The following is a 27992-nucleotide window of genomic DNA, read 5'->3' as shown; positions in this document are numbered from 1 at the left end:
GAATGGCTCTGATGGACAAAAGATGAGAAATGGCCTCCTCCATACGGTTACAATCTGAGGATGACCTGGGAGAAGGGCAGGAAATAAAACGTTTAGGGGGAGGAGAAATAAATTCTAAAAGAAGGCCTGTTTGAACAGTGTCAATGACCCAAGGGTCCTTGGAGGTGAGACGCCAATTAGAGGCGAAATGAGCTAGGCGACCCCCTATGGGAATGGAGGTAAGATTACCATCTAGGTTTTTTTGAAGCCCTGTTAGAGGAAGCTCCCCTTTGGAAACGAAACCCTCTACCCCTGGAGTTCCTACCTTGGGAACGAAAGCGGGGGGAATACTGACCTGGAGATCTCTGATAGGAAGCCGCTTGATCTTGCTGGCGCCCTGGGCGACGAAAGGACTGCGTTTTGGTAACCTTTTTGGTGGTTGGACCCAAAACCTTCTTCTTGTCCGTGGTCTCCGTGAGGAGTGGATCCAGAAGATCACCGAAGAGAAGGTCGCGCTTTAAGGGGCCCTGGGATAACTGCCACTTTTGGCGAACTCCCGCTTGCCAAGGGCGAATCCATAGGAGTCTTCTTGCCGTTGTAGAGGCTGCAATAGACTTAGCAGAAAATCTAGTAGATTGCAAGGTGGCATCAGCCACGTACTGGGCAGCTGCAAAGACCTTGTTGAAGTCTTGTTGACCTCTCAAGTCATCGGGAGGAATGTGCTGTTGAAGTTGGCGAAGCCACAGCAGCATGGCTCTGGAGAAGAAGGAGGCCGCTGCAGAACTTTTAATGGCCCAGGAATCAGCGGTGAATCCTCTTTTGAGCATTTGCTCGATGCGCTTGTCCTCTGGGCGGAGGACTTCCTCCGCCTCGCCTGGCACAGCCGCTGCCGAGTGAAGAATCTTGACAGGTTCATCTGGTTTGGGAAAGGATAGAAGCTCTTCGTAGGAAGAGGAAAGTTTATACAACTTTCTGTCCTTGGTGGAGGGATTAAGGCCAGAGGCTGGAAAATCCCACTGTTTGAGTAAGGCATCTTTAAACAATTTAGGCATAGGAATTACCTCGTTATCCTCCTGTTCCTCTGTGAAGTAAGGTAAATTCTCCTCCGGGGGATCAGTGGAAGTGGAGGCTTGTTTCTCCTGGGCCGCTAATCCCGTAGAAATTCTAGCTTTGAGGAGGAGAGATTTGAATAGTTGAGAAGGAAAAATAGTAATTGGAGGAGGGACTTTTATTTGGGATTCCTCATCCTCTGATAAGCCCTGAAAAGGGTCTTCATCCTCCTCTACATCCTCATATTCATCCTGGGAGGATTCTGAATCATCCTGAATAGGAGCTCTGACCGCTGGGGAAGAACCCAAGGGGCGGGAGGAACGAGATGGAGGAAGAGGTAAAGGAAGCTCATTGATGGTGGAGAGTTTGGCATCAATGGCTTTGGACAACACAGCAAAAATAGATTGGAACTCAGGAGGTAAACTGGAAATATCAGCAGAAATGGCAGAAGAATCCCTAAAGGCCTGGGAGGATCCTGGCTGGGGGGAATCTTCAATAATATCTGGTTCCTCTGGACCTATGCCCCATAGGTTAGGTTGGGGTCTGTCTAGGTTTGGCTCATCCAGAGATAACACAGGGACCCCAGAAGGAGGCAGACTAGAGGCCTCTGGTGGGTCTTGACTACTGATTACTTGGGCCTGCACTTTCAAACGTTTTGCTGATTTGTCATGGATTTTTTGTAGGGCTAGGTCCCTTCTCTTCTCGGCCCTGGTGACCTTGGTCGAGGGGCGGGCCCCTGGAGAAGAGGAGGAAGAGGCCTGGGGGATACTAGTAATCTCATCGCCTGTAGGCCTGGCCTCTCTGGGACCTTTAGTTGTGCCTCTCTTGGGAAAAGTAGCCATAGTCTGACAATTAACAGAAGACAAGGCTGAGCCAATAACTGAATTATAAGGAGAAGATTTCAAGGACTTCCCAAGAGGAATGGATCCTGCTTCGAGGCCTCGAAGCTGCTGAAACGTGAGGACAATCTGGGCAAACCCAGAGTTCGTGCCCCCAAATCCAGCGGGGCCAGCCTCCCTAAACTTTGTAATTAAGTAAACCAAGGCACTCTGGTTGGAGGCTTAGCCGGTGGAGAATTTAGCCTGGGACCCCCAAGGCCCGCTCCCGGATCCACGCGGTGGACTGAGGCCTACGCGGCTGGCAGAAGGCCAACACAAGAGGCCTAGATTTTAAAAAAGGGCGCGAAGGCCTTCGCGCCGAAAAGATCGCTCCGTAGAATTTCTTAAGGGAAAAGCGATCGACTAAGTCCAGGAGACTAGAAGGCGTCTCACTCCGCAGGAGGTATTTTATAAGCCCTTAAATATTTGTATACAATAAATAATCAATAATTCAATGGATAAATACTTGCACCAGGACCTCCAGGCCAAAGGATTAGAAGAATCCACAAGCGGCCGCAGGAATCGTAACCGGCAAAACCGCCGGGGGAAAACGAAACCGCAACTTCTCCCAAGGAAAAAAGCCGAGCCGCTTTTTTTCTTTTTTTCTTTTAAACGGCTGGCGCAATTAGTGCAAGTAATTAAATAAAGACAATAAATCTTACTACTTTTTGAAGGAAAGATCGAAGGGAAGGTGTTAGAATGTTGAACGAGCTATCACAATACAACCGCAGGATATGCGAACTGAGCGAATTCTGGGGAAGGGGCGGATCCGGCAAGCTTTTTTAATACTAGGCTCAGTTCCACCGGATTGGACATGAGCAACCCATGTGACTGCTGGACCCGCTCCTTCAGTACGGAGAATCCTGATTGATTCCATTTGATTCCTAAATAAAAGCCACTACTACCATTATCAAAGCAAAATAAGGAAAATAGAGTGTATATGTGTGCACATGTGTATACATCAGATTTTAATAATTTAAATTCGATTCATCACTGGCCCCACTACCAATAAAACATTTATAAACTATTGATTCCATTTTTTTCTTTTATGTTAAAATTTATACTACAAACTGATCTCTAAAATCAATAGAATATTTTTTTAAAAAAACTAACATTAAAAGAGGGAGGGACATAATCTGCTGTGATATCATCAGAGTTGCCTTTGGTGACATGGACAGCTGTATAAATTTGTGTAATACAAACATACATATATTTTAAAGTGAATTCCCAAATTCCCACTTCTGAAGGTAATTGATTTCTAATCCTGGAATCAACAAAAGTCATAGCAAACTTTGTCGAGATCACAGAAATTTGTTGTGTATTTCTTTTGGCTTTGTTTTACCAGTGCAACATTTCAATTAGGCTTTATTTCACCAGGGCAAATTTTACTATATCATTCATTTTTATTATAAGTGTAAATATGAATGCATTTTATCTATCTATTAAATGTAAAATTAATATATTAGTAAGCTTTGAGCATCATTATACCACTAGAAAAATAAGATAAACAATACATAAAATTCATATAAATGAATGTATCTGTATATTTGCACACTGTATCGGTGCTGATATATAAATACTTCTTACACATATAGCATAGAAAAGTAGCTCTTTTGATACTAGTAATAGACAAAAATTTGAAGGAACTGCAGCCACTTATAATAAAATTATATAGCATAGTGAAAAAAATGGATTAAATTTAAAATTAAAAAGTTCAAATTAATGAAAAAAGAAAATAGGCGTTGATTGCTTACCTGAACGCCTCTTCTCGTACGGTGAGTGGGTACAGCAGTCACATGGGTTGCTCCTGTCCAATCCGTTGGAACTGAGCCTAGTATTAAAAAAGACTGCTGGATCCGCCCCTTCCCCAGAATTCGCGAATCCATAGACTAGGCTCAGTAGTGAAGCTCTTTAATGTTCAACTCTCATGTGTTATAAGAAATTAGAATAGAAGGTAAAGAAGACCACACAAAGGGAGGGAAGTGACTGCTGTACCCACTCACCGTACGAGAAGAGGCGTTCAGGTAAGCAATCAACGCCTATTCTCCGTACTGAAGGAGTGGGTCCAGCAGTCACATGGGACATACCCAAGAGATAGGTCCCTAGGGTGGGAGTACCTTGCTATCGTGAGAGATAACGGATTGGAGTACTCTTCTGCCGAAGGCAGCGTCCGCTGATGCGTACGAATCGTTGATGAGGAAATTTGGCGAGGCCCAAGTGGCTGCTTTGCAGACTTCTACCAACGGAGCCTGAGTCGCCCAAGCGGCAGATGTGGCAGCACTTCTGGTGGAATGCGCTGTAATATTCCTTGGAATGGAAAGGGAAGCTGTCTCGTAGGCCTTAGAGATGGTCCCTCTGATCCAACGACCTATTACTGTAGAAGACACTCTGGATCCCAAGGATCTGGGATGGTAGGCTATGAAGAGTGCTTCAGACCTCCGGATGGATCTTGTGCGTTGGATATAAACCTTTAGCGCTCTAGTGAGATCCAGAGTGTGCCATCTAGTTGCCAGGGGATGCTCTCGTTGGAGGCAGAAGGAAGGTAATATGATATCCTGAGATCTGTGGGACATGGAACTGACCTTTGGTAGGAAGGTGGGGTCCAGTCGCAGAACCACCTTGTCCTGGTGAAACTGCCAGAGGTCCTGTCTGATAGAAAGGGCTGCCAACTCAGATATGCGTCGGGCGGATGTAAACGCCACCAGGAATGCTACCTTGAAGGATAGGTACCTGAGGGACGCAGAGTTCAGGGGTTCGTAAGGTGCCTGAGTAAGAGAGTGGAGAACCCGTGGCAAGTCCCAGGTGAGATATCTGTGGATTTTAGAAGGCCTTAGGTTGGCCACTCCTCTTAGAAATTCTTGGATTTCTGGAAGGGAGCGGAGGGGCTGCCTGCGAGGCCCCGCCAAGACGGAAGAGATGGCGGCCAGGTGTCGGCGGATGGTGCTGGTAGAGAGGCCTTGGTGGGAGCCTTTCATGAGGAAGGTGATTATCCTGTGGATGGGAAGACACAGGGGAGATAAGCCCTCCTGCAAGCACCACTGATGGAATTTGGACCAAGTATGGTCGTAGATCCGGTTGGTAGACCCTCTTCTAGACCTCAGGATGATTTCCACTGTGTCCGGGTCATACCCTCGCAGGTCTAAGTCCCTCCGGATAATAACCAGGCGGTGAGGTGGAACCACTCTGGGTCTGGATGGAAGGAGGCCCCCTGTCGCAACATATCCTCCGAAACGGGGAGTCGCCAGGGGTCCTGGACGGACATTGTTGGAGGTCCGCGAACCAGGGCCTGCGAGGCCAGTGAGGGGCAATCAGAATTACTCGGGCCTTCTCCAGGAGGATTTTGTTGATCACGTCTGGCAGAATTGGAATTGGAGGGAAGGCCTACAATAGACCTGGAGGCCAAGGACTCCTGAGAGCAGTGATTGCCTCTGCTCCCGGAGACGGGAACCTGGAGATGAAGTGAGGGAGCTGGGCCTTGGCTTTGGTCGCCAATAGATCCAACACTGGATGGCCGAACCTGAGGCAGATTTGGTGGAACAGTGACTGATGGAGATTCCACTCGCCTGGATCTATGGTCGCTCGCGAGAGCCAGTCCGCTTGGACGTTGAGGCTCCCCGAGATGTGGTCGGCTAGAAGCGACTGGAGATTCTTCTCTGCCCAAAGGCCTAACTTCAGGGCCTCCCTCCTGAGGGCCTAGGCTCTTGTGCCTCCCTGTCTGCAAATATGGCTTTTGGTGGCTATATTGTCGGTGAAAATCAGCACATGCTGGTTGGAGATGTGAGATTGGAATTGTTTTAGAGCTAGAGACACGGCTCTTAATTCTAATCAATTGACGGGCCTGGAAGCCTCCCCCAGTGACCATGTGCCCTGAGCTAAAAGACCCTGGGCGTGGGCTCCCCAGCCCGAGAGGCTGGCATCTGTGGAGACTACAACTGGTCGGGGCACTGGAAGGGAGATCCCTTGTCTAGGGCTGGAGAAGTCCACCACTTGAGGGATCTGCGAACCGTCGGTGGAATGGCGACGATTCGAGTAGCTGTGGCCCGATCTCTGGGAGGTAATAGAAGCCACTGTAGTTCCCTGGCGTGAAGACAGGGCCAGGGGACAATACCAAAAGATGACACCATTTTACCCAAAGGGAAGATAGGGTGGCAATGGAGGTAGATTGCTGGGGCAGGATGCGAGCAATGAGATCCAAAAAGCTGCGTTTTCTCTCAGTGGAGAGGAAAACCTGGGATAACTCAGAATTAATGATAGTTCCCAGATGCAGAATGGAAGTGGATGGATCAAGGTGGCTCCTTTTAAGATTTATGGAGAAACCATGATTCTGTAGAACCGACATGGTAAAAGAGAGGTCTGCCGCCACCCAGTTCTGGAATTTCCATGAATTAAAATGTCATCTAAATAACATAAAATATGAATGGGAGAAGCCCGGATATGAGCCGCCAAGGATCCCAAGAGTTTAGAGAAGACTCTGGGAGCTGAGTAGAGCCCAAATGGCATGGCCCTACACTGAAAATGCCTGCCTTGAAAGGCAAAGCGCAGAAATTTCCTATGGACCTTGACAATGGGGATATGGAGGAAGGCCTCCGTGAGGTCCAGAGACACCATAAAGTCTCCCCGATGTAGAGCTGCTAAAAATGGAAGATAAGGAATGCATTTTGAAAATCCTATATTATATGAACCGGTTCAATTTTTTTAGATCTAAGATGGCTCTCCAGCCTCCAGAGGTCTTAGGGACCATGAAGAGGATGGGAGAAAGCCTAAACCTCTCTGGAGAGAGGGGACCGGTTGAATAGCTCTAATAGTCAACAAATGAGAAATAGCCTCCTCCATTCGGATACGAGATGGAGGGGAACTGGGAGAAGGACAAGAAATAAAACGGTTAGGGGGAGGTGAAATGAACTCTAACTTTAGGCTCCTTAGCACAGTGTCAATGACCCAGGGGTCTTTACAAGAACGGTGCCAGGCGGAAGAGAACCAGGCTAGGCGACCGCCTATGGGAAAGGAGGAAAACTTACCATCTGGCTCTTTTGGAAGCCCTGGTAGAAGAGGATCCTCTCTGATAACGGGAACCTCTGCCCCTGGTGGTTCTAGATTGGGATCGAAACCGAGGGGAATACTGACCTGGACTCCTTTGAAATGCGAAGCCCTGATCCTGTAGACGCCCTGTGCGCCGAAAGGGCTACGGTTTAGGGGCCTTCTTGGTGGTAGGTCCCAAGACCTTTTTCTTGTCTGTGGTCTCTGTAAGGAGAGGGTCCAGAAGGTCTCCGAAGAGGAGGTCACGTTTCAGCGGACCCATGGCTAACTGCCACTTCTGTCTTACTCCCGCCTGCCAAGGGCGGAGCCATAGAAGTCTTCTGGCCGTTGTGGAGGCTGCTACTGACCTGGCTGCAAATCTGGAAGATTGGAGGGTAGCATCTGCTACATATTGGGCAGCTGCGAAGATTTTGTTGAAATCCTGTTGGCCCCGTAAGTCATCTGGAGGCAGGTGTGGTTGGAGCTGACGAAGCCACAAGAGCATAGCTCTGGAAAAGAAGGATGCCGCTGCAGCACTCTTAAAGGCCCATGAGTCTGCAAGAAGACTCCTTTTGAGCATTGCTCAAGTCGTTTGTCCTCTGGCCGGAGGACCTCCTCTGCTTCGCCAGGTATGGCGGCAGTCGAGTGGAGAGTCTTCACTGGTTCATCTGGCTTGGGACATGTTAGGAGTTCCTCCTAGACGGAGGAGAGCTTGTAGAGCTTCTTGTCCTTGGGAGTGGGAGTAAAGCCAGCAGTTGGGTGGTCCCACTGTTTAAGCAAGGCATCCTTAAACAACTTGGGCATAGGAATTACCTCATTGTCTTCCTGTTCTTTCATGAAATAAGGAAGATTATCCTCCGGAGGATCTGAGGAAGAAGTAGCCTGTTTTTCTTGCCCGGCTAGCCCCGTGGATACTCTAGCTTTAAGCAGGAGAGATTTGAAAAGCTGCGAAGGAAAGATAGCAGCTGGGGCTGGAATCTTAATCTGAGATTCCTCATCTTCCGACAGACGCTGAAATGGGTCATCATCCTCTTCTGCATCCACGTCCTCATCCTCTTCCTGAGAGGAGTCAGAGACCTCCATGGCTGGGGCTCTGTAGGAAGGAGAAGAACTCACGGGACGGGAGGAGCGTGGAGAGGGATGAGACAGAGAAGGCACATTGAAAGATGAGAGTTTAGCGTCAATGGTGTTAGTCAGAATAGTCAAGATAGACTGAAAACTCCGGTGGCAAGGAAGAAAAATCAGCCGGAAAAGCCGGAGGATCCCTGAGGGCCTGAGCAGGTTCTGGCTGGGAGGAATCCTCGGTAAAATCTGGCTCCTCTGGACCTAAACCCCATAGGTTAGGTTGGGGTGGATTTAGGTTTGGCTCATCCAGGGATAGCACAGGAACCCCAGAAAGAGGCAGGTTAGAGGCCTCCGGGGGGGTTGGATTGATATGCACTTGGGCCTGCACCTTAAAAGTTTGGCTGGTTTATCATGTATTTTTTGTAGGGCTGGGTCCCTTCTCTTCTCAGCCCTGGAGGGCTTGGCTAAGGAATGGGTGCCTGAGGAAGAGGAGGAAGAGGCCTGGGGAACTTCAGTAGAATTACCAGTAGGCCTAACCTCTTTGGGACCTTTGGTAGTGCCTCTCTTGGGAAAAGAAGCCATAGTCTGACAATTAACAGAAGACAAGGCTGAGCCAATAACTGAATAATAAGGAGAAGAATTTCAAGGATTTCCCAAGAGGAATGGATCCTGCTTCGAGGCCTCGAAGCTGCTGAAACTTGAGGACAATCTGGGCAAACCCAGAGTTCGTGCCCCCAAACCCAGCGGGGCCAGCCTCCCTAAACTTTATAATTAAGTAAACCAAGGCACTCTGGTTGGAGGCTTAGCCGGTGGAGAATTTAGCCTGGGACCCCCAAGGCCCGCTCCGGGATCCACGCGGTGGACTGAGGCCTACACGGCTGGCAGGGGGCCAACACGAGAGGCCTAGATTTAAAAAGGGCGCGAAGGCCTTCGCGCCGAAAAAGATCGCTGCGTAAAATTTCTTAAAGGGGAAGCGATCGACTAAGTCCAGGAGACTAGAGGGCGTCTCACTCCGCAGGAGGTATTTCTTAAGCCCTTAAATATTTGTATACAATAAATAATCAATAATTCAATAGGTAAATACTTGCACCAGGACCTCCAGGCCAAAGGATTAGAAGAATCCACAAGCGGCCGCAGGAATCGTAACCGGCAAAACCGCCGGGGGAAAACGAAACCGCAACTTCTCCCAAGGAAAAAAGCCTAGCCGCTTTTTTTCTTTTTTTCTTTTAAACGGCTGGCGCAATTAGTGCAAGTAAATAGATAAAGACAATAAATCTTACTACTTTTTGAAGGAAAAGATCGAAGGGAAGGTGTTAGAATGTTGAACGAGCTATCACAATACAACCGCAGGATATGCGAACTGAGCGAATTCTGGGGAAGGGGCGGATCCAGCAGTCTTTTTTAATACTAGGCTCAGTTCCAACGGATTGGACAGGAGCAACCCATGTGACTGCTGGACCCACTCCTTCAGTACGGAGAAATAAACTTCAGCCTTAGAATAGATAGTAGAGCTACTAAAGTGGTAGCTAGCTTCTGCCTTTTAGGTTCACCATTGACACTAAAGAAACAAGAAATAATAAAAAAAATATCATAGACCAGCACTTGATAGAACTGCTAAGAAAGCCCTGGAAATGTTCAGATGTTATTGTTATTTAGCAATGGTATTGTAAAAACTCCATGAAAAGTAAATTTGGATTGAAAAAGGATAGAAAACACACTAACATTTCACTAGCGAAGAAAACAAGCAAATATATTATCATGGACATCCCAGAGTTCTCACTCAAGGTACAAACAGGCTTTATTTATCTTACTTTCAAGGTATTATGAAAAGAACCAACCCTCTGGAGAAGGATCTAATAACGGGGGGAAACTGCAAGGAAAGAGAAAAGGACAACCAGCAATGTTGTGGATGAACTCATCTAAAGTACTGATAAGTGTAACACTGCAAGATTTGAAGGATCAAGTGAGGGACAGGTCATCATCAAAAAATGTTTCTGTTGGTCATGAGGAGTCAACACAATAATGGTATATAATCCCTCATCAAACAAAAAATAAAAACTATACTCACCGAAAAGATTCAGAAAGTTGTTGAGCTAATTCATAAGCTGTGGGGTCTCTGTCGAGTGCATATATTTTAATATTCTTTGCCTTCTGTAAAATTGCATTTGTATGACCTCCTGCTCCAAAGGTCAAATCAAGAATATGCTAAGGGGAAAACAAGTTTTGTTATTTATGAATAAAAACATATAAATGTTGACATTCGTTTCAGTTACTTGTATATTTATTCTATTTAACAAGCGAAAACCTTTATCTTTCAGTTGCAATCAATTCCCCCCATCGATCCCTATAGGCAAACTTTATTACTCAAGAAAATTTGCAATTAAACATAACTTCATATTTTGTATTAACTTCCAAAACCACCTGAAAGACATTTTCTAAGTAATAAAAAGTGGATATATAAAGGAGTTTCAAGTAGTTCCCTAGATGACATCTTCAAAAATTATAAATTTTACAGCCACATAAATGAACTCAAATTTTCCAACAACTACTAACAGTTATTACATATTTGGTATAATTAAATGTGAGCTGGCCTGGTGAAACAATCATGTAATCAAATAATTCAGAAGGCTAGAATGTAAAAGCTCATGTTCCATGTTCTATGATGTATGCTGCATTTTTAAAGCTAAATAACAGAAATACAACAGGATATTCTGGGATTGTTTTATATTATATACGAACATTTTTTACTTTACAGGTCTTATGATTTAAAAGGTTTAATAACTTATAATGGGCAGAAGAAATGAAAAATCTACTAATACAAGTGTGGCATTTAGACTACAGACTGCTGCAAGTTAGACTTCATCTCTCTTTTAATACTTAAGAAGACTTCAAAAGTTTACTTATTGACCTGGGGCAAAATGCTATCAGTATAATAATGACACTCATATCAATCTCTACATCCAACAGATAAAAGTGATTAATGCAGGGTCTATACCAGGTGTCTGCAACCCATGGCTCCGGAACTGCAGCTCTCTGTCCCACCACTGGCTGGCCCTTACCCTCCCTCACCTGAGAAAGTAAGGGCGACTGCAGAGGATGGAGAAGTATCTGGGGCTCATTCTCTAGTGCCCCACTCTTGTGGAGCTTGTTCTGGCCCTTGTTGGTGCTGGGCGGGGTGCAAATGTGACCCAGGAAGAGAGGATGTCAGAAAGGGGGATGGGCCAGCAGCGTCCATCCACGGCTTTAAGAGGTTCAGGGCAGCAGGAAGAGTGAGCTGTCCCCACCGAACCTTGAATGTACACCCTGGGGGTCAGGCTTGGAGAAAGCCCTCGTCAAAGTCGCTCAACCCATCAGCCAATCTCCCACTTCTCTTGCATTCTCTGTCTTTGCATCTGTCTCTTTCTCTCAGAAAGCTGGGGCTGGGCCAAGCCAGCAAGCTCTCCTTGGGGTGCTTCACTATTCCTTTTATTTCTTCTTTTTGGAAATCCAGACTGGCTGAGGAATGATTGGCAGCCGCTGGGAAGGCTTCCCTTTAGGTGATCCTCCTCTTCCTCCTCTCCCTTCTTCTCTTCTCGCAACCCCCTGTCCAGCTCTGGCAGGGCTGGGAGGGTGCACAAGCACGGGGAGATCCTCTATAATCGAGCGCCAAAGCACAGCAAAATTGTGTGTGGGGCAGTCTTAACAGGATGCAACAAGACTCAGCTTCCCTCCTGCACTAAGGCTCCAATCATCACCTTGCCATGTTGTCCCTCCCTGTCAGCTCTTTGGTCAAGCGTGAAGGACGCAAGCTCCATTCTGAAGTGGCAGTAAGTGAAGGCTGCCTTATGTGCAAATGGGGTGCCAAGGCAGGGCCACTTCGCTCCTGCATTAAAGCAATAATGACCCTCCTCCTCTCCCTCTTTCTCGTCTCATGACCTTCTGGCCGGCTGTGGCAGGACCGCAAGTATACATACACACAGGGAGACCATCCTTAAGCAAATAGCCAGCCACCCCACACTCATTGGCTGTGGCTTTTCAAGAGAGACAGACAGACAGACATGCACAGAGAGAGAGAGAGAGAGAGAGATACAGGGAAAGGGGGAGAGAGAGGGAGAAGAGAGAGACATAGAAACCTACACAGTGATACGGGGGGAGGGAGGGGAGAAGATAGGGAGAGGGGACGAGAGATACAGAAAGAGAGAGAGACAGAGAGGGGTGGGGGAAGAGAGGAGAAGATGGGATAGAAATACAGAGAGATACAGAAAGAGGCAGAGATAAAAGAGGACAGAGAGGGGAAGTTAGTGAAAGGGGGAGAGGGAGAGAGACATGGAGAGAGAATGGTTTTGTGGCTAGGCGTGGCTAGGAGGTCATGTGACTGGGTGAAAGTGAGTGACATCAAGTTGGCTATGCCCACCCAGGTTTTGTTATTTCCAGTGGGTTTTTTTCTGTGGGAAATGGGTCCAAATGGATCTTTGAATGTTTAAAGTTGCAGACCCCTGGTCTAGATTGACATCTGTCAGTAGCCTACAATGAAACTGAACCCTGGTAAGATTGGGGTGCTACTGAAGAATAGTTCTTTGATCTACAGTATCTGTTGAAAACACACCCAAGATTGTATTGGGTTGAGCCAATGTTGTAGCAGTAAGCATTTAAGATGGAGAGTTGGTTACATTAAAAAATGGATTTTTCACTGAATGTTTAGCAGTGCTACTTTCAATTCAGGTTGGTGTACCCGTTGTGAACTTTCCTGGATCACACAGTGATTCATAACTTAGCTCTCATTCTTTTATAATTACTGAAAGGACTCTACATTGAACTTTCTTAAAAATACTTCTAAGACTTCAGCCTATTATATTTTAAAAGCTAAATCAGGATGACTTCATTTTTAACCACTGGCTGCGCATTAATTAATTCCAATCTATTAATTATTATTTACAGGTCTCTAAATTTGGAGCTCTTGAAATTTGGAACCTTTTGGGGTTTTTTACTATATGCTGGTGATGATTGTGGGATTCTTACCTGATTGAGCACTACTACAGTGACAGAATCTTTGCAGTGAATTTCTCTACTTGTAGAAGTTAACCAAGCACATATAATTGTTCTTGTTAAGAAAAGATTCTTGGAAAATTTTTTGAATGTGTACTGATTCACTAGGCTTTTTACTCCCTAGCATGTTTGGTTTTGATTGTTGTAAATAGCTCAATCGTTTTAATTGTTTATTGCTATATTTTTAATTGTGTTGCAACACAATTTGTCATGTTTAGGTTAAGAGTAATATATAAATCCAGAAATTGAAACATAGGACTTGTCAAATGATCAAAATGAAGGAGAGAATTATGCAAGCAAATTATGCAAACAGTTTTTGTTCCCCCGCCCCCAAAAGTCAGTCACTAAAATATTGAAGCAAAACAAAGGCAACATATTCTTCAAAAGCAGGAAGAAACTACAGATCTGTCAACTTATTATTGATGCTTCATCAAACCCTGAAAGACTAACAAAATTAGGAAACAAGATCCATTTTTAGAAGGATCTTTATTTTTAGTAGGGTAATGTATGAATTGACAGCCAGTGAAATAGGCTATTATGTGACATTGTCTATTGTCAGAGGTCTTCAAACAGAAACTTAATATTTGTATGTCAATGAAGCTCCAGTGTATCTAAACTGGCATGGTTTGGGGCTAAAATAATTGAATGAAAATTGTATTGACTCCATAACTTTACTTTAAACGGGGTTATTATAATAAATGAAATGGGGCAAATCCTTGAAATGAGGTCTATTGTTAGCTGGGTTTTTTTTCATTACCATTTGCCAGACACTTCTCCCAATGATGGACAGGCGTCTTAAAGTCAACAGAAAAGAGCACTACATTGTGTCTCTTCAATCAGATCATAATCTTCCATCAGTTTGATTCAAACAGAGGCTCACAAAGTTGTAATCTTTCCATTTTGGAAAAATCAGAAGTTGCATGGCTGGACTAATAAGGTGAATGGGGTAAAGATGGTGACATCTAACTTAACAACTGCTTCTTGAAAGGCTCATGAAGGGTGAACAATATTGCAGCAAAAAATCTTTCTTGTGGTTCCAAATTTGCTTAATCATTTTTTTCAAGGTTTTGAGTGTTGCAATGTAATGCTAAGGGAATGCAACCAAAAATACCACATAAACCCAAAACTACCCAAAACCCATAACTGGGAAAGTCTGGATTTTGTTTTGATTTTTTTTCAGATGGAAAAAATGGATAGAGCCCATATTCCATTGACTGTCATGTTGTGAAGAAATTCTTCACCTTCATTCTCATAGTATGACAACTGCTAGCAAATTTCATCTCTAGAAGCTTTCATCTCTGTTGTCACTTTTCAAGGAACCCATTTTGCACAAGCCTTCTGATATTAAAGAACATCAATAATATGACCCACATGTTCCCGTGAAATAGCAAGCTTGACAGCAATTTCCCTTAGAGTGATCTGCCAATATTCTTTAATTGTTCATCAATTTTTCTCATGTGAGATTCCTCAGTTGCTCTCAGAAGTTGTCCACTCATTCGTGACCATACAAAATCAGTGCTTCCTAAGTCATCATCCTTATGTATTTTTTTGTCCAGAGATAAACATTATTCATGTCAATATACCTATCATCATATGCATATGCAATTCAGTGGTGAATTTTAACTGAAGGGACTTCTTCAGTAGTCAAATATTCAAACAAGATGTATTGCTTAAATCATGCCAATGTGTAGTCACTGCAGGCTTCTATTTCTTAGAAAGTAACACAAATCTTTTTGTCACTGCAACCTCCTGTCAACTTTAGTGGAAGAGAGATGGTAAAGAACCATATCAGAGGTTCTACTGCATCAACTTTGTCTTTATTTTAGTGGCACTGAAGGCATTACCTTTCATTCAACTTTCATAAATTACCTCTGGGCCCTTGACAATTGAATTATAAAATTAGTTGTTGCATACAAACATTCATTCACTAGGTGTGTAGGAAAAGATTATGCTGTGCTTTCATGGATAATACTAGCATAATCAATGAAAGACAACTTCAGCATAAATGATGCATATATTTAAATGTTTGGGAATTTAAGTCAAGAATCTAATACTCACTTTCCTAGTAGGAAAGAAGCCCTACATTCAGTTAAAGCAACCTAATATATGTAGAACTATATGCCAACCCTGGTTTATGTGTTGTACAGTACCTCTACACAACATACTAATTACAAGTCATATTCAACACAAAAACAAGATATCAATTTTTTTAAAATTTCCATTGCATTTAGGTTTATTTTCCCATCTTTTAAAGCATGTACAGCTAAATAACATTTTATTCCCATGGTCCCATAAATTCTAGAACAGATTATATGAACATTTCCTGCAATGAGTCACAGTTCTATAGTTATGATATCCTCTCATCTTCTCAAAGGAATGTTATAATTAGTGTGTGACTGTACATTTTAGTTTCTCATTATGGCTATAGAAAAACAAATAATACTTTGCAATCCCTTATTCCTCTAATTAAGGATAGGCCTATGGATTTTTGTCTTAATTATCCAGTTTCAAGAAAATATAGCTACAATATTGAAAGTAGATGGTAGCAGCTAGTCCACTTATATTGGTTTCAAAAAGCTAAGTAGGATTGGACTGAATATCACTAGAAAGGTGACAATCTAGGTAAGAAGCTCTTGTTTGCAATAAGACAATTGAAATGTCCCTATATAGACATTTCCATGAAATTGTCGAATCGTTGATTTGAAATAAACTTTTCATCATGACATGACATAGCACTTCTGAAAACCACTTCATTTTATAGAAATACTGTACATTGTGTTTAAAATGTATGGTTTTAAAATAACTTCTGCATTTTTAACTATTTTTCCATCTCTGAACAGAATTTGTCTCCCAAAATATTTGTTTTATAGTACTTCTAATACAAATTCATATTAGATTTTTTTTCTTTCTTTTTTTCAAATTTATAATTCAAAATTGCTTTTCATGTTTCTCTTTTGAATATACCTGCAACAATGACTTAGCTACCTTTCATCTGACAAGTTTTAGGACAGAGTAGCCTTAGGTTCTCTAGTACAATATGCACTTGGTGACTTTTTCAGTGCTTTGCTCAACTGGCTTTTTAAAACTGATATTATATTCTTGCAGACTCACAATACATGTTTTATCACTTGATATTCCTTCCTTCTGCTTATGGAAGTATCTTCAAGTTCAGGGCTAAAGAATATGATGGCTTGCATATTACCGGTAATCAATTAGCCTGTTTGTAAATCTGTATTTCATGATAAATTCCCCTCATTGCCAAGTAGCTAGTTTGTGAGGTAATTTTGTAATTGGTCTAGGTAGTCTACATCTATTACCTTCCCAGGAATTTGTTTTTCCAGCTAACAAAATGTAAGGCATTTGGCTACAAATTTTTACAAACATATCTGTAACTTACTAAACACAGAGATAACTAAAATAATGTGGGCCAAATAGTTTTGACATTTAATATTTGCCCATAAGGTTCATGTAACAAGGGCTTGGTAACAAGCTTTTAGAGTTTGTATTATATGCAATACTCTCTCTGTTGAGTATGGATGGACCCTCTTCTGTAAGCATCATGAAAGCAAGCCAAAGCAACATTGTTTTAGGAGTGATTGTAGAGAGGGAAGTGGAGTTGGGTGGTGGAGAGGAAAGGAGAGGAGAAAGGTTGGGGGAAAAGGAGGAGGAGGGAGATGGAAGAAGAGGGAAGTAGAGAGGGCAAAGGAGAGAGGGAAGTGAACAGAAGGAGTAGGAGAAAGGGAAGGAGAGGGAAGTGGAGGGGAGACGGGAAGAGAGGGAAGGAGAAGGAAGATAGAAAGAGATGGGCTGTCGTAAAATTGGGTGAAATAACAAACAAGTATATATGAGAAAGGAAAATAGACAGCTAATTTATTTATTTTACTTGATGGTTATATAATCGATACAATAATGAAAGACAATATATGTTATAACGTGATGGATGTTATTGTATATTTGTTTATATTTTACTGCATATTTGTTTATATATATATATATATGACTATAATGATGATGATGTTTGTATGTTTGCATGTTAACATCTTGGACATATACAGAGCGCATTGTTCAACATAAAAAGGAAATGTATGATATAAAACAATAAAACAACAATTTTTAAACAAAAAACCCCATTGTTTTAAGCCCTTGGAATTATTGTATTTTTAGTACCTTGGTCTGTTCCATCTTTTCCAGAATTCTTTGAATTGGGACAAGCTATTAAGTATTACAAAATAAATGTTTGCCTTTCTAAACCTAAACTACTCCTAATACACTGTAGTCAGAATTATGCTTTAATTTTAATATCCCACCTTTTGCTTTCAAAAGTAGACCTCATGGCATCATTCCACCTTCAAAATTAATTACAAAAGTACTTAAAACTTAAGTATTTTCCATGGAAATTGAACTGCAATCTTTACAAGCAAGCAGGAATCACAATGGGTTTTTAGATATAATCCCGGGTGGTGGTTACTGCATATAAAATTCTTGAGAGCTTAGGCCCTAGTTAGTTGCAGGATCACCTGTGTCTAATTACTTTTAGCCATTTGTTAGAATCTGATTTGAGTAAATATATTCCACAACCTGTCATTTAAGCAATGTCATCTTGTGGGACCCAAGAGATACTACTTCTTTGCTGTTGCAACTGTTCTATGTAACACTACCCCTCCTCTTCCACAATTACAACAGCCATCACTACCACCACCCTGCCCAATATTTGGATGGCACTAACTCTTCCTGTTGTTTGGAAAACTGTAAAGATCTGGTTTTCCCTCTTGCAGGCATCTGAGTATTAGAAGCATAGACGAACTGAGAAGTCTTATTAATATGATCATATAACACCATATGTAACAAATGTTATCTACTCCAAGATCTTTTGAATCTTTTGTTGAATTTTATCTGGAGTGTCCTATTGCTTGTTTATTCTTACTTTTACATTTTTTACATCTTTTACATTTAACAGGTCAGAAAAAGCCAAGGTCAATTGTAAGATAAGTCAATATAAACACTGAACTATCAACAAGATCCATATCCCGGCATACAGGAAAGCAGAATGAACTAGTATTCTACTGCCAGACAATGTTATGTAGTTCTCTACAAAGAACTCATTCTTCTTATATATATTCCTACTCCACAGGTTTATGTAATGACAGAAACCCTAGGAAGAGAAAGACTATAAATATAAAAGAAATTTAATAAATTCATTTCATTTTATAAAGAGCACTGGTGTTACAAGAATGAGTCATTCTATACCAACTCTGCAAATACTTTGTCTATTATTGACTTTCACTGTTCAAAAATCGGTCCTTCAGATTCAAAACTTCCTTTTGTTGGGGAAAAAAATCTTACCTATTTTAAAAAACACACAAAAACTATTTTTAAAAAAATCACATATACAGTACATATAAGTTAGTGTGCATTTTTTACATATAGTGTCACTATATGTACAACTGTATCTATCACTACTCTCCCTCTCTCTCTGTATGTGTGTGTATAAAATTTAAGGCCAATACAGGTAGTGTTGGCTTACCAATCATTTTTATGGTTGGTACTTGGCAGCTCAACCAACGTTTCCCAATACATTCAACAATCCAGTCCCCAGACTCCAATCCTATCTTTGGGGAGAATGGAGGGGGATGCTCCTGTGTGATTTCAGTTTTTCTCAGCTGAGAACTCTATAATACAATAAGCCAGGGGAAGCGACTGGAGAAACGTATGACTTGGATCTATCAAAATAACATTCCTTAGTTACATTTCTTTACCAATGAAAAAGCAGCTCTTACTTATTTGGAGTATTTTAGGATTATTATTATTATTGTTGTTGTTGTTGTTATTATTATTATTATTATTATTATTATTATTATTATTATTATTATTATTATTTATTAGATTTGTATGCCGCCCCTCTCCAGAGACTCGGAGCGGCTTACAACAATAACTAGAGACTAGAGATAGTGTACCTGACATCTGGCTGTCTAAAAGTCTCTGAACCATGGAAATGATCTTGAGAGTCCCCAAGCTAATGATACTACATCCAGCGAGGGTTTATGTAATGGGGTAAAAGAATAATCTTCAGGAACCGGAAGAACAGTTGAAATCAAGGAAATGGGCAGATAAAAGGAGTCTGTTTTAAGAAAAGTTTGAGAAAGCATCTAAGTTTTATTCTTTTACATAAAAGGGAGGGAGGGACAGGCATATTCAGACTTGCAAGATTATTTATTTTATTTATTAATTTATTCGATTTTTATTATCTTATTATAACTTTATAATAAAAGTGGTCTTAGTTTTCATAACTCTGATTTGTTGGTTTAGACTATCTTAAAGGGTTGACAGTTCATAGTACTTATAACAATGATGGACCTCTTCCACGGTTTCAGATCCAGTAAATAATGCAGAATATATATTTGATTTGATCCATTATTCTGATCTGGGAGATATAACTGAAATGTTAATATCTGGGAAATATCTCTGAACAATGATGGCCAAACTACAGTCTAAATTAAGATGATGCTATGGATAGATTTATACCCATATTACAAGTTCTGTTAGGAAGGTTGTATTTGAAGACACAACAACTGGATTCCAAGAAGGTGTTAAAGGAATAAATGGCGAACTTATTATTAAGTCAGAATAGGTAATTTATTAACACAATTGATCCTACTGACCTCCATTGCATTCTTTTAAAGGAATCTATATAATATATGAAACATATATGAGTTATGTCAACCGAATGACAAAACATAACATTAAACTTCAGGTGAAAGAAAACAAAAATTTAACCTTTTTGAATTTTCAGTATTTCTGCAAAATATCATATAAAATACATTTTTTTTCCAAACAAGCCCTAAAACTAGTCAAAATGAAGTTCATTAAACAAATGAGTCAAAAATATTACATTTCTTCAATTATCTTTTTTTAGGAAAATGATTTAAAACTATATGAGTGCATGGCAAAAGCATGTGAACATATGGATTATCAATTAACTGTCTTACATAGTTCTAGGTAGAACTGTTTAAACTGTGGCATGGTCTGGCTCAGGAATGTTTTTCCCCAGAGCACCATGTCTGGAAAACTCAACTCATATATGATTTGGAGAATTTACTTCTTGAAGTAAATATAAATTTATCTTTGGCTCTATGTTATTACATAGTTCCCTTCTTCCTATAATCTATTCTGTCTAGTATCAAAACCATAAATTGTACGGTAAATTCATTTTTTTAACTTTCACACAAAGTGTGTAAGGGGATTTCAGTCAATAATAAATATTGATATTGTTTTCTTCCTAGCTCAGTGATGATGTTGATTCTTTAGCAGCTATGAAAAACTAAATTATTAGAAAATATAACATTATACTGTGGTATCTTTTTGGTAACTCTGTATCTGACCTATTGCACATTTGAAAAACTGATAGCTTTAGAGTCATGAAAAGGTGAGTGCATTTAATTTTTTAATTGTTCTTTATTTGATCTTGACTTCCATACAATTGCTAAAAGGGGTATTTAATTTAAATAAATACAAATAAAAATTTTGCATAATAAAAAAGTAATTATACTCCTACATTTATTACCTCAACATCTAAAATTAGAATCAGATGCACTAGATCAGGTGCAAATGATTAAAATATCAGTAGAGATGAATGGGAAAAATTTGTCTTATTTATTCATTAGACATTTAATTTAATTTCCTCTTTCTTATTGAAGTGTGTGGCACTACCTTACCTAGATTGAAAGAGTATTTGTTATACATGGCTATTAGTCTGGGAAGGATTTAGAAAGCTTACCAAACAGAAAATTCACCATCCAGAAGATCATCTACAGACTGTTTCAAACAAATACCAATTTGCCCAGGCCAGTAACTGAAACCCAAAATTTCATCAAGTGACCTACAGATAGCTCTTGCCACTACTGATGTGAATGAAGTACATGACTTTAACATTAGAAGAAGCCTAAATTACATCTAAATGGGTTGGGTAGTATGTATGTCAAAAAGTTTTTTTATGCTTTCCATAAAAATCATTAGGGCAAAATTAAAAATTTGGTCACAAACATTTAGACAAAGACTAAACGTTTTGGATCAATGTGTTCAGGACAGGCAAAGCAAAAATAATTATTTGCCCATTTTACTGGAAAACATGTACCAAACGCTAAAAACACCATTTCATCAGAAGAACCTAATACCAACTACAAAACATAATGGTAAAAATGTTATGATTTGTGGCTGCTTTGCTGCGTCAAAGCTTAGGCAGTTCACTATTATAAAATCTATTATGAATTCTTCATAACATGAAAGGATGGTTGTGGATGTGAGACCATCTTTCAGAAGATTGAAGCCCGAAGCTGGCTACATGAGAATGATTTCAGTATCTACCAAGGAATGGTTGGGTAAAAAAAAGAAAAGGGTGCTGGAATGGCCAAGTCAAATTCTGGATCTAATTTAAATTGCAGTTGGGTTATTTGATATGGGCTCTGCATGGGGGGGCAAGGGGGGGGACAGCTCAAAATTTTCACAGCTGAAAAAAATGATGTATGGAGAAAAATGATATATGGGGAAAAAATTATCCCAATCAATATGAGAGACTGGCACACAGTTATAAGAAACACTCAATTGAGCTTGCTTCTGCCAAAAATAGCAATAGTGCCAAACAGGTACTTGATTTTTCTACTGAAGAAAACAACATATATGTTGATGTTGATGTGTGTTAAATAAACAGTTGCAAAGTCATGCTTTCATAGTTTTTATTCAATTACATCACCTTTATCTTTATATAGTATATGATTGAAAATAGAAGATTGATATGTTCACTTATGTTAAAAAAGAAAAGCTTTATGTACAGTGTATTTATTTCTTACATGACTATAGATGTTATGACAAAATATTATCTCATTTATCTCATTTTCCAATGTTGCTTGTTTCCCCATAATGGTTAGAACTTTATCAAAGGAACCCTCAGAAATACTTTTGAATTAGCTCAGGATATATCTGGATTGCCCACAAAGAGCAAGGAAAAGAAAATACTGCAACTGCCCATCCATAAAAAGCCTGCCTTTCTAAACCCAAATTCCATTTAGTAGACACAAATACATGTATTTCAAAAGTACCCTACTTTTAACTGCAAAGCTAGGCTTCAATATAGCATATGTCAATTAAGATTGCAGCTGTCATTTAAAAAATAAATTATAATCACATTTAAAACCATACCACCTGGAGGAAAATTTCCAATCATCTTCTAACTCAGGAATAATTTTGCTCCTCTTTGTGTATCCTGCCAAACTTATTCCCCTCCTCCCTCTCCTTATTCTGCTTGAATTGGCTTGTGTAGATGCAAAATTATATGGTAGAAAGAGCAGAGTAAACAGTAATTCATATCTCTCATGCCTATGAATTCTTGTGTTGTGCTCATTCATAATTGCATGCAGGCTCAGGGGGCTAACTGAAGTGGCAGCTGGTACAAGGATCCTGCAGGTGCTCTTATAAGAACTGACACTCTTCTCCCCTGAGTGTATAGCAAATACAACAGGGAGGTGGATAATGGAGAGATGGCATACCCTTGTTCTGATTGTTTTCCCATAAGCTTTTGCTCCTTGGGCATGCTACTACTAAAATAAAGAAATGAGCATATTTACAAAGTGCCACCTTAAGCAAAAGATAGATATCAATTCTTCTCTAATGCTGGCCAAATTTTAAACAAGCTATTCCATTAAAAGATTTAATCTTAATTACCTCTAAAGTAACTCTATACTGGAAAAGTATGTAAAATGCAAAAAAGCAGGAACAATGAGCATTAGCAAAAATATATCCAGATGATACCAAAGACCAACCATTGACAGAAGACAGACAAGCTGAGTTAATTAAACCTTACTTTGGAAGTCACAATTATTTATTTATTTATTTATTTATTTGTTTGTTTGTTTGTTTGTTGTATTTATATGCCGCTCACTCCAAAATGGACTCCGAGTGGCTAACAACAGTTATAAATATAATACTGTACTGATAAAAAGAGCAATAAAAACATCAGTAAAATCTACAGTACAAAAACTACTATATAAAAACCATACATACTAACATTCAATCCTAATTCCAGCCCTGCTGGAAAAGCCAGGTCTTAGGGAGGAGATAATGTGAATCCCTGCAGTTGATTCCACAGGGTTGGAGCCACCAGAGGGCTTTTCCCAAGGTCCCGCCAACCAACATTGTTTGGCGGATGGGACCTGGAGAAGGTCGACTCTGTGGGCCCATACTGGCCGCAGTGAGGTATGACGACAGAGACGGCCCCGTAAATAGTCTGGCCTTGAGCCATTTAGAGCTTTAAAGGTAATAACCAACACCTTGAATTGCGTTTGGAGACCAACTGGCAACCAATGCAGCTCACGTAAAGATGGAGTAATACGGGCGTACCTTGCTTTGAGTGTTCTTGACTAAGATATTTGCCAAAGTAAATAATATTTATACACTTAACGTTTCCGGTTATCTGAATTACTACTTGTATCTCTGGGCTATCAGCTGGATATCTGCCACCTAGACATTTCCTCTCTGCATCCTTGGTAACCCAAGAGTCACTCTGCACATTCCTTAACATTTAACAATGTAGAACCTTACTTTTTTTCATCATTGAATTTCATTTTGTTAGATAGTGCTCAATGTCCATGTCTGTCAAAATCCTTCTGTATCTAAAACCTATCTTCCGGAGCGTTGACTACTCCTGCAAGCTTGGTGTCATCTGCAAATTTGATAAGTTCCCCAGCTTTCCCCTCATCCAAGTCATTGATGAACATGTTGAAGAGTACTGGGTCTAAAAGAAGAGCCTTTGAGTACTCCACTGCATACTTCCCTCCATGTAGATGTAGTTCCATTGAGGAATATACGTTGAGTGTGGTTGGTCAGCCAGTTACAAATCCATCTGGTGGTGATACTTTCTAACCCACATTTTTCTACTTTATCTAGTGGTAGATTACGGTCTACTTTATTAAATTTACTTGAAGTTCAAATAAATTTTATCCACAATATTCCTCTGGTTCACTAATTTTGTCATTTTGGCAAAGAATGCAATATGATTAGACTGGCATGATCTGTTTACATTACATTACATTCAGTTGATTGTTTTCTAATAGGTTTCATCTTAAAATTCTGAAATATATTTTTATATGATCAATGAACATGGTTTTTGTTAATTAGATGAAAATCTAATGGGTAGAAACAAAGAGGATACTGTAACCTCATTATCTATGTTTGTTGAATAACATATTAATAGCTCCCCACCACTTATTTACTTACTTACTTATTTATTTATTTATTTAATTCGACTTCTATGCCACCTAATCCCGAAGTACTCAGGGCGGCTTACAACTATATAAACTACAAAAAAACAATTAAAAAGTAGTCAAATATGCAATCTAATAATAAAACCCAGATTAAAACCATAATAAACTAAATAATCAGCATACATACCTAGCATTCATACAATTTGGCTATGATAGTTGTTAATTTATGGCCCCCAGGCCTACCGGCAAAGCCAGGTCTTCATGGCCCTATGGAAAGCCATTAGGGTGTGAACCTAGTCTGGCCCTGAGCCATATAGGGCTTTATAGGTAATAACCAACACCTTGAATTGTGCCCGGAGACTAATAGGAAGCCAATGCAGCTTGCAGAGCATAGGTGTTATATATGCGTGTACCGAGGTACACCCATGACAGCTTGCACAGCTGCATTCTAGACAATTAGGAGTTTCCGAATACTCTTCAAGGGTAGCCCCATGTAGAGCGCATTGCAATAATCAACATCGGACGTAATGAGGGCTTGAGTGACTGTGTGTAGAGCCTCCTGGTCCAAATAGGGCCGCAATTGCTAAACCAGGCAAACCTGCGCAAGGGTCCCCCTGGCCACAGTCAAGAGAAGGTGATCAAGGCTCAGCTGTGGATCCAGGAGGACCCCCAAGTTGTGAACCCTATCTGAGGGTCAATGTTTCCCCCCTCCCCAGAACAATGAATGGATAGCTTGAATAGTCCTTAGGAGGAAATGCCCACAGCCACTCTGTTTTCTCTGGGTTGAGCTTGAGCCTGTTGGCCCCCATCCAGACCCTTACAGCTTCCAGGCACTGGCACATCACATCCACCACTTTATTGAATTGGCATGGGGTAGAGATGTATAACTGGGTATCATCATCGTACTGATGATACCTCACCCCATGCTGTCGGATGATCTCACCCAGTGGCTTCATGTAGATGTTAAATAGTAGGGGGGAGAGACAGACCCCTGCGGCACCCCACAGAGAGGCCGAGGGGTGGACCTCTGCCCCCCCCACTAACACCAACTGTGAATGACCGGAGAGATAGGAGAACCACCGTAAAACGATGCCTCCCACTCCCAATCCCTCCAGCCGTCGCAGAAGGATACCATAGTCGATGGTATTGAAGGCCGCTGAGAGATCAAGGAACACCAGGATAGAGGAATATCCCCATCCCAGGCCCGCCAGAGATCATCCATCAGCGCGAACAAAACAGTTTCTGTGCTTTGACTGGTCCTAAAACCAGACTGAAAGGAGTCCATATAATCAGCTTAATCCAAGGACTGCCAGAGTTTGAGTGCCACCACCTACTCAACAACCTTACCCAGAAAGGGCAGGTTAGAGACTGACCTATAGTACATTTAGTTATTTATTTATTTCTTCTCATAGCACTCTACTATTGGTTTAAAAATCCAAAACTCATTTCCATTTCTGTTCAAATATTGGCAAAAGAACTATAAAGGACATCTAGAATTTTATAAAAATATTTTATTTTAACCCTGATCAAACAAGTCAACTTTATATTCCTTTTTCTTTTGCTTCTGACAATCTTATTTTTTTAATTTCAAGTTGCTGTTGTAGGATTGGATTTCCATTGAAACTGTCTACCATTTTAAGATTTCTTATATATCGAAAAGTTGGGTCCTTGCCCATGATCTTTATTTTAACCTCTTATTTGCATTATCTATATATTTGTGTATTTCCACACAGTCATCTGTTTTATAATCTTCAATTTCTTTATTTTCCAGTATTTCTCAGCTAGAAGAAGGATACCAATCAGCTTAATCCTATCTATTAATGGTCCCCTACTGTTGTCTGTCATTTCTTCTTTATAATCTTTTCTATAATCTAAAATCTTCTCTGTAGTCTTCGGAGAGGGGCGGCATACAAATCTAAATAATAAATAAATAAATAAACAAACAAACAAATAAATAAATATTGGTGTTAAATTAGATCTAAATTTTTATCCTAGTTTTTTCAACCATTTTTTGAAATGTCTCACTTGAAATATTACTGTCATTTTGAAAATTTCACATTTCTTTTTCCTGCCTAGAACTTTATTTCCCTCTAGTGGCTTTTCTGTATTCATGAACTCTTGGGATTTTTTTGTTACTTTGTTTTCAACTTTTAGCCACGATAAATTATTTTTGTGCTATGAAAATACTGTTTTCTTTATTTTCTTTATTCACTTTTTCAGCAATCTTAGGAAAACTAATAATATTCCAAATTTGCCTGGTCTCATAATTTATTTATTTATTCAATTTTTATGCCGCCCTTCTCCTTAGACTCAGAGCGGCTTACAACATGTTAGCAATAGCACTTTTTAACAGAGCCAGCGTATCGCCCCCACAATCCAGGTCCTCATTTTACCCACCTCGGAAGGATGGAAAGCTGAGTCAACCTGTTTATAATCTGTTTATAACTTTCCTACATTCTTATTTAGCTTTTTGCCATTTGTTTTATATATTTTTTTAAGCTGCTAATTAACTTTTATTCTATTTTGGGATGCAGTTTTACTCACAAAGCGATTTTTCAAGTTTGTTGCTTGAAAAACCCCTTTTAACTGTAAAATAATTGTAAAACCAACGATGGGATAGCTGAACCATGTGTCTTTAAAGGCTCTGATTCAGTTTAGAGTTGATGGCTTCCTTCCCCCCCCCCCCAGTACTCAAACCCACAGGATAACTACTAGTCTGAAATCTTGTGAGAAATAGCTGTCCAGAGTGTAAGTGGGAAAACTCTCTTATCCATTGTTTATCAACACTCTGTTGGTTGTCACTGTATTGTCTATCCTATTTTGGAGACCTCTGATTTGCTATTTTTCCTCACCCAGAAGCCCCATTTTTAAGGTCTTAACATCTTAAAGGTATATTAAATGACAGTATAGAATATGAATCGGTACTTGAGGGGGGTGGAGCTGCATCTAGAGCACAAGAGATGGCTTTCCCTGAAGCTCCAGGGGGCAGCCAAACCGTGGCAGCTTGGGGACCCAATTTTAGTTCAAAACTGACCCAGAGTGTCAGTGAAAAAAGGGGATTGCCTGGTGCACCAAAGGGTCACCGCAAGAACCCTGTTGATAGCCAATTTCCATGACTGGCAGCCATTTTGGGAAGTGACATGTCGCTAGTTCCAGAAGTGAAGCGGCAATAGAAAGGTTACAATGAGATGGATGTTATCCGGGTGAGAAGTAGTGTAGTTATTGACTTTGGCTGCTTCCGATTTTGGCAGTGAGAGAAGCGATTGGAGAAGGAACCTCTTTCCAAAAGATTTCTGCCAGAGAGCGCGCCCTGGAAAGAAGTATTTTTTTTTGGCAGCTGCAACCTTAATAAGCCTATGGCTATATTCTTTTTAATGTGATTTTGGAGTTGTTGATTTTCCCTTGAACATTTGCATCTATATAATAAGAAATAGTTTTTCTCCTGTAAATACTGCTACCTAGTGGCAATAAACGTAAAATAGCCTAGGCTGGACTTTGTTGCAGTTTTTAAATTGGTTCTGACCTTGGAAACTGTGTTGCTTCTCAAAACATAGATAGATATTTGGCACAGATGCAAGAAATGCTTGTTATTGCTGTAACAAGCTGTAATTCTTATAAACATTTTTATACATGAAAGAACTTTTTGTTTTTAACAGATGTTTACAAAGCTAAACTAGAGTGTCTTTTCACTATGAGTTTTCTCTTTTTAAACTTCTTAATAGCTGAG

General features: G+C 40.5%; 1 protein-coding gene across 3 annotated transcripts in view; it reads right to left on the bottom strand.

Annotated features, from left to right (window-relative positions):
* Window positions 1-27992, bottom strand: part of METTL15 (methyltransferase 15, mitochondrial 12S rRNA N4-cytidine) — an 84391-nt gene that overhangs the window by 36190 nt on the left and 20209 nt on the right. For all 3 annotated transcript variants that reach the window (XM_070762047.1, XM_070762065.1, XM_070762056.1), the window contains one exon: window positions 10057-10193. In XM_070762047.1, the coding sequence (XP_070618148.1) occupies window positions 10057-10193 (137 nt within the window). The remainder of the gene's footprint in view (window positions 1-10056; window positions 10194-27992) is intronic.

The sequence above is a fragment of the Erythrolamprus reginae genome, chromosome 1 (genome assembly GCF_031021105.1).
Source record: "Erythrolamprus reginae isolate rEryReg1 chromosome 1, rEryReg1.hap1, whole genome shotgun sequence".
NCBI classification, from domain to species: Eukaryota; Metazoa; Chordata; class Lepidosauria; order Squamata; family Dipsadidae; genus Erythrolamprus; species Erythrolamprus reginae.
This window is presented reverse-complemented; position numbering and strand designations above follow the sequence as displayed.